The sequence below is a fragment of the Chelonoidis abingdonii genome, chromosome 9 (assembly GCF_003597395.2).
Source record: "Chelonoidis abingdonii isolate Lonesome George chromosome 9, CheloAbing_2.0, whole genome shotgun sequence".
In the NCBI taxonomy this organism is placed as follows: domain Eukaryota; kingdom Metazoa; phylum Chordata; order Testudines; family Testudinidae; genus Chelonoidis; species Chelonoidis abingdonii.
The window spans coordinates 20,054,315-20,072,641 of NC_133777.1; the positions used below are offsets into that span (position 1 = coordinate 20,054,315).

An 18,327-nucleotide genomic window follows, 5' to 3' on the forward strand; every position below is an offset into this window, starting at 1 on the left:
CCCATTTTCAGAAGAGCAGCATACTTGGTAATATTCTTAAAGTATAACTCCATAACTTAGAACTCAATGCACTGGTTTAGAGGTTCTCAGACTGTGGTCAGTGGATCACCAGTGGTCTGCGAGCACCATTCAGGTGGTCCGCGGATAGTTCCCTCCAAGGTGTGCGCCTGGACAGCCGCACGAGAGAACGAAGGGCCAATTTTTCCCATGTCCCTATCTAACCAAACACTGGTTAATGTACCCAGCTACACCATATAGAATAGATGAGATGCTGGAGTGGGGCTTAGTGATATTAAAGGCACCATTAACATGTCTCTCCATTAACTCCCTTATGTCATCTTACATGCATTCAGCAGGATGGATGACAAAAGCAGAGCTCTACGTAAGATCCCTCTGGGCAGAACAACAATTGCTGAATACTGCCCTTTGGGTTCTCCCAGAAAGAAAGTGGAATCTGTCACCTGACCCCTAGCATCCACTTATATTAACATCTGCAGGTAGTTCAGAACATGATTAACAATATTGAAGGTAGCAAATATATTGAACAGTTTTAGTGAGGATACTGTATCTTCATTATTTGCCAGAAAGAGTTAATTGACCAATGCAACAAGGGCAGTGTGCATACCATACCCAAGTTTGAACCCAGTTTAACCAAAGTGTCAAGGAAATCTGGGTCCTTCAGATACTGTGGGAGAAGTCTCTGCACACGGTCCTCAATGTTACTCAAAGAGGAAGGTTTTAAACAGGTTTGATAGCTGGCTTGATTTGTCCACATTGAGTGAATTTTGGAGCAGAGGCCATGGAATTACTTCCTGGAAAGGCAGCTAGCATACTACTTTGTTGAAAGGAGGGAATAACACTCTCTTCCAAAAGTGAGGGCAGTCCTTCCCTATGAGAAAATAATTGTGCTATCTGTATGTGTTCTGAAAGTAGGTCCTGTCTTAATCATAATCTCAGATTTGCATACAATATGATGCACTCTATCACATACAGTTTGAGGGAAGGCATCTATACCTGAGGTCAAATATGAATAGCATAGGTATACCATATGTTAAGAATGTATTTTCAGCCACCTGAATGGGTTTAGTATTTTGACCTTATTAGTCAGTGTTTTATTTTCATTGCTTGTTCTGTTTAGTACATTTGTTTAGTGAGGATTTAAAATATATTAGATAAGTAGAAAATTCAAGATCACTTTTAGACTTATGGTAGTTTACAAATTATAAATATATTGGATGTATGTTGGCAATAATATTCAGATGCTATATTATCTGTTGTGTTGACATTTGCAAAACTCTGCAGTTTGTTGTTAATTCTTATTCAGTTGACTGAAACTGGTACCTAAGATATTCCAAGGTGTATTACAAAGCAATGATATTGATACTGGTAATGCAGTGGTATTTTTGGAATGGCAATTGCCATTATGCACTTATTAAAAGACTGTAGTGTTTCCATCTTCGATATTAAAGTCAGTTTTAATGAGAATAAATATTGATCATGAAAGCAATTTGTCCTAAATCTTTTTGAAAAGTGTCTTAGACCAATTAAAATTTGACCAATATCTCATCTGAAGAATTGACATCTTTTACAGTTCAGTATCTTCCTTGCCAGTCCCTCATATTTTAAGGATTATTTCTGTATTGCATTTTTTTTAAATAACTTGTGGAAGGACACTAAAATATGTAACATAACTAATCTTCTGTGTAAAACCTAAATCAAGGCAAAAATCTTGTTTAAATTTGATATTGGAGTATTTGAAAAGTAATTAATGGGAAAAATTAACTAGGAATAATGTAATACAAGGTAGTATTATGATTATGAAATGTTTATGTATTTTGCAAATGTGATGTGAAACAGACAGTTTGAGTGAACACTTTGCACCTGTTAATTATAGCATTCTATTTTGCTTTCTTTCTAGGGGAGCTAAAAAAGCTCATCCACATGATTTATTTCAGCATTTTTTAAATTATAATTTGAGGTAAAAGGGGAATTACCAATAGTTTTTAGAACATAATTGTTATATTTTGAATTACTAAGTTTTTGTCCAAAATATAGTTTTGATTGGCAAGTGCTGCCATAGCATTAAGATAAAGTGATTATCATGTTAATTTTCCTTGTAATATTTGTTGCTGATTACATTATCAGCTTAATTCCAGGTTTCTTTGGTAGTTTTTATCCTTCCTCTCAGGACTGCCTCCAGCTGTTGTGTCAGCGCTACTGATCAGACGCTTGTTGGTGCTTGTTGGTGCAGATGTCCACAACTGTCTTTTGTTTTCCTATGCGGGTAATGTTCTTTGCCAGCTTTATCCCTGATATGTTTTGCTTATCTGATATAGCGTGTGTTTTTTAGCTTTAACTTAGTACTTTTATAAATTTTGCTTTAGACTTATCTGTGCCATAGGACATTCATCCTGTGTACAGGTACTTGTACTGCCTTTATGTTCACTGTCTTGCGTTCACCCAGAAAATATTAATAGATGAGACTATGCTATAGCAAGTGATGAAATAAAAATAGTCTTTGTTTCTCTTGTGTACATTTATTCAGTAAGAGTGTAAAGGTTACTGTATTTTTACATTGAGATACTTTAACAAGTAAGGTATTTATACTATAAGGAGCTATGTTTATTATTATGAAGACATCACTTGGAATTCCATAGATAAGGCCGTGTCTAGACTGTCTTCATTAACTTTTTTTCTAACTTCTAATTGGATGAAACAGTCTGAAGTTTTGGGGCTATAAATTAGTTCAGTCTTCTGCCTACTCCTTTATACAAGCTTTTATAAATAAGACTTTGATGCTCGATTCTGAGTGTAAGTTGATGGTTGGATAGATAAAACCATTATATGCTTGGTAGCTATCTTGTTATGGGAAAAAGTTAAAAAGTTGTTCGGGCTTGGTGTTTAATTGTTTTGTTTGTTAGTGTGCATATATGAATTGGTATCAAAGTTGATGTCCAGTTGGATTACAAAATGTTACTGTGTGTATTTCATAGTTTATAATATTTGGGTTGTTTTAAATGATTTATGTAATGGTACACCTTCTTTGGAGTTGTATTTAGCAACCTTAACTGTTTGCTGACAGTGTTTTACATGGATATTTGTTATTTGCTAAGTTCTAACAATGTACACATTATGATAAAGTCATAAAATGAAGACAGTCTCTATGCCAATTTGAATTAATATATTTCTAACAAAAACTTAAGTGTCATACTGTAGATAATTCCAAAGTGACTATGATTGCTTATTTTTCTTAGCTAAAATCTGGAAAAGTAATATAAAATGCAACACGTAGCTGAGTGCTGTGGGAACACAGCCATGCAGCACCTTCAGCACAGTACTGGCTGGTTCTACAAGTTGTAAAAATGTCTGTACGGAGACTGTCAGTATTGCCTACCTGACAGTTACTGTCAGTGATACTGGCACTATCTTTCTGCTTATTGTCCATTCTCCTGCCTTCTGTTGTTCCTTGACCCAGTTCTGTATCCTCTTTTACTTGATTTTCTTCCCACTCAATACTTGAATCAGGCATGGAGATTACATGAGCATCTCCAACCATCTCTCCCGAATTCCTAGTTTAAAATTCTTTTATTCGGTTGTGCCAGCCTCCGTCCCAGAAGTCTGTTTCCTTCTGTACTCTGGTGGAGTCCATTCCTTGAGACAAGTATTCTGTCCATGAATGCTTCCCACTGGTCAAACATCTGAAAGTGCTCCTTATAGCACCATTGCCCAAGCCATCTGTTGATCATCATAATCTTTGCCTTTGCTCTCCTCATTTAAGGACAAGTAAAATGCCACTGAAGATCACCTGAGCCTCCATTTGTTTAAGCATCTTCCCCAGGCTGGTGTAGTCTTCCTTGATGCATCTCAGCAAGGCTCTAGTAGTATCATTTGTTCCCAGGTGAAGGACAATCAGTGGATTCTTTCCTGCTCCCATTAGGATCCTCTTCAGTCTCAGATCCACATCCTGTATTTTAGCTCTAAGTAGACAGCACACTCTTCAGTTCTCCTAGATCAGCTCTGGTGACACGCTTATCTGTTCTTAGTAGGGAGTCCCCAGTTGAGTACCTCATGCCTCTTCTTAGTGTTAGAACAGAAGGGGGAAGGCTGGAGAATTGCACTTTCAGGCTGCAAGGCTTCTTGTTTTCTGTTCTCATTTGCAATCTTCTGTGAGTCATCCTCTGTCCTTGTGGGACTTCAAACTCTGTCTGTCTCTATTGTCTCTTCCTCTCTTCTTGTAGAACTACTTGTTCTTCTTTTCTTCCTTCTACTGTCTGCATCTCCCCTTTGTTTTCCAACTCAGCACACCTGTTCCTGAGCTCTATTTCTCCTTCATTAGCTGTTCTTCTCCTCTGCCTTGTTCTCATAGTCCTGTACTTCTACTGCCACTTTTTTCATTCAGCAGGCTACCCTCACATCTGCAGGTCATGAGGTTTCCTTTCAGTCTTCTCTTTCCTTTCCTCCAGTCCCCTTCAGAATTCAACCATAGTTTCTAGCTGCATCTCCAAACCCTGAATGTTCTCTTCCATCAGATCTGTCAGGCAGCACTTCCTACAAACCAAGTACTTTCTCCAGAATAATGTATATTCTACAGCTTGCACATCCAGTCATCTTCATTGTCTCTTCCATTCCTTGGGTCACTGCCACTGCTGCCTCTTTAGCTGTCATAGCCTTCCCTCCTAAACTCCTGCAGAGAAGTGAGGAAAAGAAAAACCCCTAAAAACACCACATACACCGTCCTCCAAACTCCCACTCACATTCCCCTGTTTTCAGCTCTGTTCGGCTCCTGTGCCGCTGGTTGGTTGGTTGGCTGTCTGCGTTATAAGAAGCCCCACCCTTTAATCAAGGTTCAGCAACTTCTGGTAGCATGGACTTGTTTGCGTTCATGTATCTCAGAATTGCTTCTTTTTTACTGATTAGTTCCTGTGTTTAATTTATTACCAAGTTTAGTTGTTCTTTCCTAGTCTTCTATATTTTTCTGTGCTATACATCTTTGTATTCATTATTCATTATTTTGATTTGTACAGTATTTAGCCTCCTATTTCTTTAAGTTTTTATAGACTCCCATAATTTTTAAATTTTATTTTCAGAAACTGAATTTATATACTATCGCCTCTCTGGGGATGACTCTAAAACATTCATGATTTCTTTCTAGGCTCTAACTCCTTTCACAATTATCTCCCCTTCAACCTCCTGACACTTTCTTACACTACTTCACTTCTTTCCCCTCTGCCTGTCTGCATCATAGTTAACAAATCCACCATCCTTCCAATCGCTCAGTATCACAAGTTGGGGGTTATGCCCAACTCGCCACATACTTACCCGTGCCAAATCTTGTAGTTGCTTCTCTGCCATTTCTAAAATCTGCTCCTTTATCTCCAGCCCTACTGCTAAAATTATGTTTCTTTTTTGCCTAGGTAAAAGCCTTACCTCATAAACTCTCTTAAGTCAAGGAAGCTAATTTGGCTCAGACTAATTTTAAGAGTGTCCTGGATCAAACTTACTTTATTTCTAAAGTATTAAAGTTACACTATAATGTGACAATTTTATCCCATTGAATATTCTCTTTTGAAGTAAGCTACCACCGTAACTTTTCCATTTTGATGCAATTTACTATGGTATAAAACTTTATTAAAGCACTTACTGGCAGCATAGTTAACCTTCAGAGGAGCATTCAACTGTTACGTATTGTCTGGCTGGACTCTTATGCACTGTGGGTGTATTTGAATATCAAACATTATTGACCATCTCAGTAATGTGGCTCTACTCTGAAAAGTGTTCCTTATGTAAAATTTGGGACATAGCTTCTTGTTGCCCGTGTAACTAAAAAATGTCACTATTCACTTTCACATGTCAGAAGCTAGGTGAGAAACTATCTTTTGAGCAAAGTTTTGGGGGAAAATAGCCCCATGATGTTACAAATGTGTATTATAAAGACTAAGGACCTAATTTATTTTGTAGAATTTTTGCTACTGAAGATGATGCATGAAAATGAAGAAACATAGCTTGATTTTCAGACACCAAATTAAGTTTACAGGAATAAAAAAAACCCTTCCAGTTCATTACTTGCAAACTAAGAAAATTTGATAAAGAATTATTGACACACAAAATATGCCCCCCCACTCCCTCCACAATAGATCTTTTTAATTGGTTTTGCAGTACGACCAAAAATTGACAGTTCTCTGAATTTTGTTATAAGCCAGAAGTAATTTTCACTGTCAAGCTGCTTTTCATTTAGCAAAACTTCTGTTTCTAAGAAGCTGTAGTTGCAAGCCAAATGAGCAAGTGAAAATATGATTGTGACGGGTATGATGACAGTTCGGATTTTGTAATAATGCATTCATTCTGAGATGTATTTATGAATCTCTTATATATTTAGATAATTTCAAGCCATTTAAGAGAGGAAACTTAACAGAAAAACTTAATAAAGTAGAAGGAACTGGTCCAACCAGAGATGTATATTCAAAGTTGTGATCATTGTCCAGTAAATAAATCTGCACCCTTTTGAAAGGTTATCCAAACAACTCTCAGAGCTAATTCTCCATTCCTGGCGCTCACTCTGTCTGTCCAGGCTTGCATCTCTCTCCATCTCTTACTCTTTCTGTCATCCTTCTTCATGGATATCCTGTTGCCTCTTTAAACAATACATGGCAAAAACAGGATCATCCTCTAGTATGGTGAAATATTAGAACTTTGCTGAACTGAAGTGAGCCAGCTAAAAAGTGAACGTCAAATTTAGATTGCACTTTACACTTTTGGCAGAATTTCAAAAAAATTGCGAATTGAATGAATTGAAACTGAGTACCTGGAATTGGATAAAAATGTCCAGTTCTGCGATGAAAATGACAAAGTGGGGAAAAATCAGCATTTCATCCTGCATGCTAGCAACAGTAAAGCACAGTGCCGGTGCAACCATTTAGGTGACCTAGGCAGTCGCCTAGGGTGCTGGCATTTGACAGGTGCCATTTTCTTCAGCAGCAACCGTGGCAGACGGATCTTCTGCTGCCCCGGTAGCCACCAGCATTTAGGTGGAGGGAGCTGGGGCAGGGGAGCGCTGGGAGGGCTGCCTGCAGCAAGTAAGGGTGGGGACACTCAGGGGAACTCCCTGCCCCAGCTCACCTCTGCCCCGCCTCTCCCTGAGCACACTGTGGCCGCTTCACTTCTCCCACCTCCCAGGCTTGCGGTGCCTAAGCTGATTGGCGCCACAAGCCTGGGAGGCAGGAGAAGTGAAGCAGCCACGGCGTGCTCGGGGAGGAGACGGAGCAGGGGTGAGCTGGGCTGGGGGATGTCTCAGGGCAGAAGGTGGGGAGCTGCTGCAAGGGGGGTGCCTCAGGGTGGAGGGAGGAGCTGCCGCGGGGTGGAGGGCGCAAGGTGGAAGTTTCGCCTAGGGCGCAAAACATCCTTGCACCAGCCCTGGCAAAGCACATTAGCTGTCCTGTAACTGGGGATAAAATGTTGTATTCTGAGTTTACTATTTGTGTGTAATTCACACCTCCTGCCACAGAAGTCCTGGTGGTGGCAGTACAAGCGTCCCCATAGAATCCTGCCAATATTCATCATTAGGGACCTACCAAATTAACGGTCCATTATGGTTAATTTCATGGCCATAGGATTTTAAAAATTATAAATTTCATGATTTCAGCTATTTAAATCTTAAATTTCACGGTGTTGTAATTGATGGGGTCCTGACCCAAAAAGGAGTTGTGGGAAGTTGTGGTATTGCTACCCTTACTTCTGCATTGCTGCTGACAGCAGCGCTGCCTTCAGATCTGGGCAGCTGGAGAACGGCAGGGATCACGTGATATGGTATTGCCACCCTTACTTCTGCGCTACTGCCTGCAGAGATGGACCCTCAATCAGTAGTTGCCACTCTCTGGCCGCCCAGCTCTGCAGGCAGCAGTGCAGAAATAATGGTGGCCTGGTATGGTATTGCCACCTTTGCTTCTGCGCTGCTGCTGGCAGGATGCTGCCATCAGAGCTGAGCGCCTGGCCAATAGCTGCCTATATCCAGCCACCCAGCTGTGAAGGCACCATAGAAGTAAGGGTGGCAATACTGCAACCCCCCTAAATTAATCTTGTGGACCTCCCCCCCCCCCAGCAATTCCTTTTTGGGTTAGGACCCACAATTTGATAAACACTGGTCTGTCCTGTGAAATCTGTATCGTATAGGGTAAAAGCGCACACAAGACCAGATTTCCCAGGGGGAGACCAGATTTCATGGTTTTTGACGCATTTTTCCTGAATTTGGTAGGGCCCTATTCATCAATTTTGACCTAGAAGGCGCAAATGGAAGTTGGCTCTCCATACTCATTCATTTCACATGGGCCACTAGACTGCTTTTGATCACTGCCAGTTTGACTTGGAATTAAATAAGAGCCCTGCAAATGAAAGGCTCTGTAATGCACTGGCAATTCCTTGAGCTGTACAGTACCCTGACAAAGCGTATTCTGCTGTAATTTATCTTCAGTCTTTTTGTTTCTCTGAGTTTGATGTCTCAGATCATAAAGACATACACTGAAACACTTCAAAGAATTGACTGTAGGAAAAGAAAGTAATACAAGCTTAATAAAAGCAATTCAGAGTGTAAAATTACAGTATCTTGCTATATCTACTTTATCATTGTCAAATAGAAATTAAGCCTCGTCTTAAAGAAAATTAATGTAGTCGTATGTAGACTTGATAGAATTCAATTTTTATTTTTTAGAATTTTGACAGACAACGTTGATGTTTATTTTAAAGCATTTTTTCTATGTCTGTTTTTGTACATCTCCACACTTTGCAAAATTGTGGATTTTAAGTATTTTAGGGTTGGGGAATTTATACTGACATATGTTCTACATTGTGGGGATCAGACAATAGAGATTTCAGGCAATAATTATTTAATCTTCTTCGTATGACTGATATACTTGTAGAACAACAACTATAATTTTACATTTAGGTGGTTAAGACAGATAATTGCATCAGGAGTAGTGGAGTTTATCGCTGTGATGCCTCCTTCATATTTGTGAATTGGGCATTGGGTTGTTATAGTTTCTGTGGTCTGTTTTGGTTGACCACAGCTGCACACTAGAGAGCTTTGAATATTCCATTTGTGCATCAAGTATCCGCATCTGCCGTGGTTTGTGTGAACGTGGTTTAGGGTTGCCCATAAACTTTGTGGCAGATTGAAGCTAGAGATCTTCTGCTTTGGGTCTTTCACAAGGTGTTTGTTTGTGACTTCTTATAGACTCCATTTGACTTTTATTATTTAATGACAGTAGACATTGACATTCAAAATGTTAAAGCTTTATAACCATTAAAATACAAATTGCCGATGTTACATGTCAAAATATACAAAATGAATATCCTAAATCAAACTTTAAATTCCCAAGCAGCATTATTCTTACTTTACCTTTCTGTAAATTTCAATTATCAATGAAAATATTTTTCATTGGTTTGTATATATACGATGAAATTGTTGATACCAGCAGTTATCAATAAATATCTGATCCTTCCGAGCCTAAGCAGATCTATTCAGTTCTCTAGAGCAGTGCTTTTCAAAGTTGGGCCGCCACTTGTTCAGGGAAAGCCCCTGGCAGTCCAGGCCGGTTTATTTACCTGCTGCATCCACAGGTTCAGCCGATCGTGGCTCCCACTGGCCGCGGTTTGCTGTCCCAGGCCAATGGAGACAGTGGGAAGGGCGTCCAGCATGTCCATCGGCCCGTGCCGCTTCCCACGGTGAACCACAGCCAGTGGGAGCCGTGATCGGTTGAACCTGCAGATGAGACAGGTAAACAAACCGGCCTGGACCACCAGGGGATTTTCCTGAACAAGCGGCAGCCTGATTTCGAGAAGCACTGCTCTAGAGTGTTAGGTTTTGTCTAAATAGTTAATCCATAAAACTTATATTTCTGGTGTACTGCACATATGAATAAAAAACGCTCTGACATGCCTTTCAAACTAATTTAGGCAAATTTAGAAAAATAATGGTAAATTAGATGGGTCTGAAGACAATAGGGCCATAAAAGCAAACCTCAAAAACATTCTAAACATAAATTACCTAATTTAAAAAAATAGTTTAAAAATACACTTTTTAAAAGTAGTCTTTCTGTACCTTAAAAATAATAATTTCCAGTTTTAGCATAATATGTTTGAAAATTTGACTTTTGATTTAAGATCAGGATTGTGTTCTCCCAATTTTTTTTCCTTTACCCTTTTTTTGTGTTTGAACAATATCTTCCTGTTGTGCAGTTATAAATGTAGGCTAAAAATTGCCTCTGACTGAGAATAGATGTCTATATAAATCATAATATTGTCAGCTTTGGTGGTGTTAGTGGTGGAATTATGTATCATTTCATAGCAGATTATTACATAGCTGCTGATCACATTTTCAAGTACCACAGGTATATTGGCAGCATAGAGTTTGACAAATTACCATTTAAGAACTGTATTATATTACATATATGATAATTATCTTCTGCCAACCATGCAAATTCAATCTGAGTTCTGAATATCAAGCTCTGATCTTTCTTCCTTTTTCGTCACCACCACTAATGACAATTTCAGAATATAGTGCTCTGTAATAACTGATTTTTTCAGTCACTGGTAGTTCTGAAAAGTAGAAAAATAATTTCAGTTCAGGTTGTCCCCTAAATGCTGCAGCAGCTTGTGTAAGAAAAATTCTGAACATTACCTATTCTTGTAACAATTAAATAATAGTATTTTAATCACACATTATACCAAGTGATTCGTAATATGGACCCCAAATAGTTAATTAAATCTTAACTTTTACTGTCAAGTTATTTCCAAATTTTCTGAAACAGTACTTTTCTGAATTCATTGATAGTTTCATTGATACATGCTTTTTTATTAAATTTTTGGTCACTTGTTTCAGAACTAATGGACTGAAAAAGCTGTAATTGCCTTTTTTGCCTCTCCTATCTGATCACTCTCAAATGTTGTTCTGTACTGTTTATGTAGCCCAGTGGGCTAGCTTACCTTTATTTTATTTACTTTTTTGCATTATACTCAGCAGTAATGCAAGAAACCTACATGCTGTAAGACATTAACTTCAGCAAGTTAGCATAAGGCCTGAGACCTATGCACAAGGCTTGAGATCTATGCACTTTGAACAAATAAACTTTGCACAAATAAACAGCAAACCCCAAGTATTTGGGGAGCTGAAAATAGAGTTTAAGGGGCAGTCCTGACCACAGATACATGAGTCAACTACAAAAGTGTCCTGGCAACGAACTGACGTACATAACAGGTACATGAGATGCATCTAAGGCTAGCCTGCTTTCTTGGCTATGTATCTTTTCTTATAAGTTTTTTATTTTCTTCTGGGTTTCATTATTTGTTTTATTATAATAGGTTTATAGATTTATATTAGAGTATATTTTGGCTGTAACACAAGGGACCTGCAGGTCACATTCTGTATGTTGAGCGAAGGCAAAGTTAGCATACATATGTTTGTGACCTTTCACCTAGATGGATGGTGGTGAGCTAAAGCATAAGGTCCATATATGGCTGCGAGCTTTAACGTATAGCATGCGTTAATGCAGGCTGGCATAGGAGCTTTCCTAAGTTCATACCCTTTTAAACTTAACAGGTACACCGCAACTTGGAACTTGGAGAGAACTGAAATAACCAGTTGGGACAGAAATAACAAATGGGATACCTAACCACGAAACGGCCGTAGTAATGAATGGATGTATATGATAATAAGTTGAGATCACTGATGTACTAACCTATAGGAAAAAAACACTCCAACATTAGTAAGGGGAGGAAATACAATTAAGGAAAAGGGGGAAAATCACCTACTGTATATGCACCAACATAGTGGTGTCAGTGTAATGTATTATAGAAGTGGTATCCCAGTCTAGGGGCAGTAGGAGAGAGAGATATAGTCCTTGGGAGGTGCCGGAATGATGGCCACTGGTAATGATTGGAAAGGTAAGGGTGGGGAGGAAGATGATGGCTAACATTTCAGTTTGTTGTACAGCAGATGGTGAGAGTATATGGATGTGCAGATGTGCATTCTGTAGTATCTCTATCTGTCTTACTGAGTTGGGGTGTTTGTGACTGTGCTAAATGTATTAATAAACTATATTTGTAAATATAAAAGAGTTCCTATAGTGTGAGCTTTGAAACTGTGCACATCGGGGTTCCCTGCTATATAATAATTTGAATAATACTGGGTCTGATCTTGGGGCAAGAACCCTTCAACCCTCAAAGTGATAACTGGGGATTCTTAAGTAATCAATATAATCTAAAGATTGGGCAACATTGCACTCTCTTTTCATGGCTCCATCATAGTTTATTCAGAAAATTTTGATTGACTTGTAGGGAAATGGAATTGTATTCTAAGATTTGTTGAACATAATTTAGTCAGCGTTATGGAGTTTTGGAGTACTTTTTCTCACTGAACAACAGTTTATTGGTTTTTCAAAATTACAGTATTTATATCTTGATTAAGGAAATGTAATCAGCTATTTTTGAAACTATGCAAACTTCAAGTTAAGTTAATTTTTGGGTCATGCTTTTAAATAATTTCATAATAAAATTGTATACCTAATTTTAGAACACAGTTATTATGAACGTGCACACAAAATTATTAACGTCTTAATAATGGTTATTACTTATTTGATTCTTACTAAATATTCTTGAGGTCTGTCCCCATCAATATGTTGTGTAAAGATATTGAAGGTCAGCTTCCCCATTAGTGAAGAATAAATAATCAGTTCGTAGTAGGTGAATCACAGAACAAATGGGAATTGTAAGTTTGTAAATCATACAGATAATATATAAAAATAATTAAATGTGTTATAGAAAAGATATAGGCAGAGATGTTAAGAGTTAAATTTTCAGATAGCTAAAGTGTAAAATTATATTGACTGCATGCATGAATTAGGGAAACGTGCACAGAAATAACTAATCAGTTTCTTTTTTTATGTCTGCTGTTATATTATGTGAAGTTACTTAAACATTATAAGAAAGCACCCTTGGCATCAAAATTACTTTTTTCAGTATTTAGTTTATTTAGTGATATTACTCACTTACAATTTGCACTATATTAGGATACTTTATCATCAACATTTTTTAAAACCTGTTCCTTTTTCGAAAGATTGTTTAAGAGATTTAAGTGCTTCTACATTTATTTCCTTTGTAGACTACTCTTGTATTTTTGTTTTGTCTTGTATTTTAGTTCTGCCAAACCTTTGGAATATTGATGGGGAATTTACCATACCTGAGCAAAAGCAAGTAGAAAACAATGAGGAACTAGCAAACTCCTACGAAAGAAAACTGATTGAGGTAAGAATCTCTTACACTTTAGAAGTTTTATTAAGGAGCTAGTAGCTGAAAGCCCATGCTGTCAGACAGAAGTTGGGCCAAGTAATCCATATAAACAATTAAGTGATTGTGTTCAAATTAGCTGTATACTCAGGGTGGTGACTGGTTGAGTTATCTCTGATATCACAATGGTCTGGGACTCTTGGCATGGCATAGATACAGGCCTTGCTGTTGCACAGCTGTAATTCACAAAGTCAAAATGGCTGAGAATTTAAACATTTGAATGGTAACAGACTGCAAATTCCAGTAATGATTCAACCTTGTGATAATCTGAACAAAACGAGTTCCCAACCACATAGCTGTTTTCATCTCTTCACAATGACTCAGCAGACATTCTAGGTTTTAGAGTGACACACAGGGTTCACAATCCTGGAATTTTATTATGTAGATAATAGCAGTAACTTAACAGTTCAAAGTGAAAGACAATTTCCATTCTTAGCCTGAATTTTGGTGTCTCCCTTTAATTCTTTAAATAAACAGTCTGATATTTCTCATACTTTCAACTGTTTATTTCAAAAGTTGTAAATTGAATGAAGAAGCTATAATTTTTAGACATGGAAATTTTGAGAAGTAACTTTTTTTTTTCCTCTTGGGGAAAGTATTTTTTACATCCATACTTTAGTATCAAAATTGACTTACACTTTACCAGTTTCAAATGTATCAAATATACTTGTTCTGAGTTTAAAAAAATTGGGTACAATACTGGTTTTGTTTACTTTCCATGTTAAAAAGATATTTAATTACACTATTAATTTTGGAATCATCTTGTAATACTTGGAATCCCTTGAGACATCAATAACTTATATGAGCATCATCTTCAGTAAAACAGTGTTCACAATTGTTACAGTTGCTGCCAGTGTTACTTCCTGAGTTTGTAACTGCCCTGAGCCACATGTTTTAGGCCTCATGTAAGTTACACTCCGAGACCTCCACTTCAAGACCTCATAAAATTACAAGCGTCGTTGCCTGTGCCAACTGCCTTTTTACCTTTCTTGAGACTTTATGGAACTTAAAAGTTCTAATAGCTAGTGAAACTTGTAACTTCCCGGAGGACTTTTAACACCTACTAATTGATGTTCCAGAACTGTGGCATAGTCTGTTAGTGCTGCATTGATGTAAATTGTTGAGTTTCATGGATGTGATGTTAATACTGAAATGACTGATGGAAGTTACAAGCTCTCCTGATGTAACTATATTGACAAAGCTTGTGATACTCATGAGTAAAGCTGCAGTTTGATCATGGAGGTCATGGATGTCACGGAACCTGTGACTTCCGAAGACCTCCGTGACTTCAGTCAGCTTTGGCTGGGAGCTGCAGGTCCCCTGCCACCTGTGGAGGCAGGGAGCTGCAGGGTACCCTTGCAGTCTTAAGTGGCGGCATCTCCCCTCCACCACGGGCGGCAATGGGGACCCTCCCGCTCCCAGCTGCCTCAAGTGGTGGTGGTGGGGACTCCAGAGCACCTGGTGGCTGCTGGAAGCAGGGGGAACCCCCCAGCTCAGAACCACCAGTAGAGGGGAACCCTGGAGCTCCGAGCCCCCATGCAGATACCCAGGATCCCCATTTTGCCATGGATATTTTTAGTAAAAGTCAGGGACAAGTCACAGGCTTCCTTGAATTTTTCATTATTGTCCATGACCTGTCTCTGACTTTTACTAAAAATATCCATGACAAAATCTTAGCTTTACTCATGAGCTCCACCTTTGAAGGCTATTAAAAAAAAAAGGGGGGGGGATTAGAGACTTAATGTTTGTTATAAGGTTCAATAGCAATGAAATGATCAGACAAAAAAAAAGTTAAATGTTAAGGTCAAAAACATACATCCCTTAAAATATTAATTAACCATTGTAGTATATGCCTGCTTGTACCCAAACATTCCAAAGTCACCTTAAATCTGCATCTTTGACCATGCTTCATTTTCCTGAGGGAGTCTACGTATATCCCTATCTGCTCAAACCTCTTGGATAGTCAAACTCTCATCTAGCTATAGGGAGAATATTGACAAAAATAGTCCATTCTTTGAACAGCTGGATACTATCCTTTGAAAACATGTTTGAACAAGTACAAGTAATCCTTTTATGTTTGGTCACCACTTTCTCAAATGGTATGCCCTTTTTATGGGTTTATCTGGCCTTTTTCTGTTGCCAAATCTGTCTGAGGTCTTAGTAAAGAATCCAGGTAAATTGTCTTGATAAACATTAAAAAACCAACCTGATTTGAGCTGCTATATTGTTCTCCCAGAGGTTCAGGATTTGCCAATGATACTACAAATTTTCCATACAGTGCTGCCAATAGCTCTCTCTCAGAATTCCTTTGATTCTGTAGAATTGTGGACACGCCTGCTCCATTATAGAGCCTAGCTGCAAACCATACCTAATGCAGGCAGCCTGACTTTCTGCCCAGTGTAGGATGTTGTGCTCATAGATTCACATGCCAAAAGTGGGGACATGACTCTATAATAGTCCAGGTGCTGCTACTGATACTGCCCCTTGCTTTTTCTCTCAACAAGTGCAGGGTACCAACTCTGCTGTCACTTTTTACATGGGCCCATTCTAGCTGTCAAGTTGAGGAGTGGGAAGGGGAACACTGCTGAATGCTGCTGTGGCAGTGCTATGGAGCAGGAGCTGTGGGGAAGGAAAGAGTCTGTTGGCATGACCAGATTAAGGTAATCCAGAGCTATAGGCACACTGCTTGCAGGACCCATTTGGCTGGTAGAACATTTCACATCAGGTCAGAGACCCCCTCATGAATTTGTCACCAGATGATCAGGATCCTGTAGTCTCTAAAGAAATATGAGATAAGCCTTGATTGCTGATGAAATATTAAAAATGGGTATAACAGAAGCTGAGCTGAAATGTTCATGTAACAGAATGTAATATCCGAAGTTATTCTTCATGGTTTTCCATTATGGAGAGTTTTGTTAGTGATATCTCATGAGTGCATATTATTACCATTTATTATATTAAAATTTTCAGAATTTCTTCTTATCATTTGTAATGGAGTTTAATTCAAACACATTTTATTATTCTTTATTGCTGTTTTATGAATGAATTGATTTAACAAAAGAAATGTATAAACATATAATGAAGATACAAAAAAGCAGTAGAAAGTTGATTTAATAAACTTCCATATTAAACATATTAGAAACACTTTTAGTGCTTTAAACATTATGAATATTTGAGACATGTCTTACTTTTGCATAAATTCTATGCTAAAAAAATTCTATGGCACTCTTTAGAAAGAGCCACATAAAGAACATCATTCTTGGTACCATGATTTCTTCTAATGCAAAAGTTTGAGATCAGTCCCAGAGCCCCTAATATTTTGAGTGGTTGACAGAGTGTTTGGGTAACACTGAGCAATGTTTGTCCCCTGACATTTGGCTCTCTGTTAGTCAATCTCATACAATATGAGACCAGATTCAAATTTTACCTTGTTCTGTATAAAAAGGAGAATGGACTCTAGAGATATATTTGTAATGCAAGTCCATGAACAATTAAACAAGTTTAAATGCACAATAAGACATGTTTTGCTTTGTGCTGTTAATGTCATTTTGTTTTACATAAGGAATAAACACGAGTGTTTTGATTTGCATTGGTTTTGAAGGATTTGTTTAAATAATTTCACCTGCTCCAGAAGTTTTTCCAGCTTACATTTCCTACTGGGAAATGTAAACTCCTTATAGCCTGCATCACAATTACCCTCAAAATAAATAGTCACTGAACATTTGCTCTCCTAGCAGAGCTGGCATTGCTAAGGATTAGTTAACAAAACAAAAAACAGCTGTGACTGATGTTCAGGATGTGCAAACAAAAACAAGATCTGTGGCTGGGTTGTTATCCATAAGGGAAACTATTGTTTACAGTGTCTTTCTCTTTGTGGCTATAGACTAGTAATGAACATTTCCTGAAATGAAGAGATGAGCACTTATAATGGAAAATTGGAAAATAAATATATCTGACACTCTAATTTTTCGGTGACTTTTCTTAAGTATGTCTAATTACAGAGAACAGAATTCAGCTTTCCTTGCAGTTTCAGGCTTGTACAATTTAGGGCCTTATTCATGATTGATTTTATTCATGGTTTAAACTTGCATTTCATCAGATTTAAATTATAACTTATGCCGAAAAATTTACTCAAGATGCCCCTAATGTGTCTTTCGAAGATGCTGCTAAAGACTCAATAATTAAAATTGGGCCTTCTGTTTCCTGATGCAGATTATTCCTGTCAGGAAATGGGAAATAAAGGGGATGGACCCATTGCTGGGACAGAGGCTCTGTGCCCTGAAACTGTGGACCACAGGTCCCTGATCCCTGGAATGCCCTCTGTTACTGTAGTCTGGAGAGGTGTGTGGAATGACTTCTTTATGGAGGAGAGCCAGAATGGATGGAGAATATCCATGTCTCCTTGGCTTTTGTAGCATGTGCAAAGGCATATTCGGGAGCCAGTTATTATCTTTTACACCTAAAAATGTCTGTTGAAATCTATTGCTCAGGATTTAGAGCTGTTTCCCCTGAAGCTTTGATTCTCTTTTTTGAGTTTCTCAGAGGGCTTTGTAATACTTTACCATGTCTTTCCCTCAAACATTTAAAGTTATATAAAAGTACTAAAATTGCATTATACTTGTTTGCCATGCCTAAAGAGTTGATTTCCAGACACACAGAATGTGAGATTAGATAATTTTTTACTTTTGTAGTTCTCTGAAAAAGTTGGCTGTCTTACAGCACCACACAATTAAAGTGACTGCAAACTCTGAATGTAATACTCAATCAAAATTTAGTTCATTTTTCCACTAACAAATTATGGTCCAATGCAAAATATGGCATACGGGCAAATTCCTTGTCCCCAGGACCAGGGCTGGCCCTAGTGAAAATGGCACCCTGGGTGAACTTGTATCAGAGGGGTAGCCGTGTTAGTCTGGATCTGTAAAAGCAGCAGAGAATCCTGTGGCACCTTATAGACTAACAGACGTTTTGGAGCGTGAGTTTTCGTGGGTGAAT

General features: G+C 38.1%; 1 protein-coding gene across 5 annotated transcripts in view; it reads left to right on the forward strand.

Moving 5' to 3' along the window:
• The window catches only part of SNX29 (sorting nexin 29), a 459,625-nt gene that overhangs the window by 152,010 nt on the left and 289,288 nt on the right, over positions 1-18,327 (forward strand). For all 5 annotated transcript variants that reach the window (XM_032773958.2, XM_032773950.2, XM_032773968.2 and 2 more), the window contains one exon: positions 13,184-13,290. In XM_032773958.2, the coding sequence (XP_032629849.1) occupies positions 13,184-13,290 (107 nt within the window). The remainder of the gene's footprint in view (positions 1-13,183; positions 13,291-18,327) is intronic.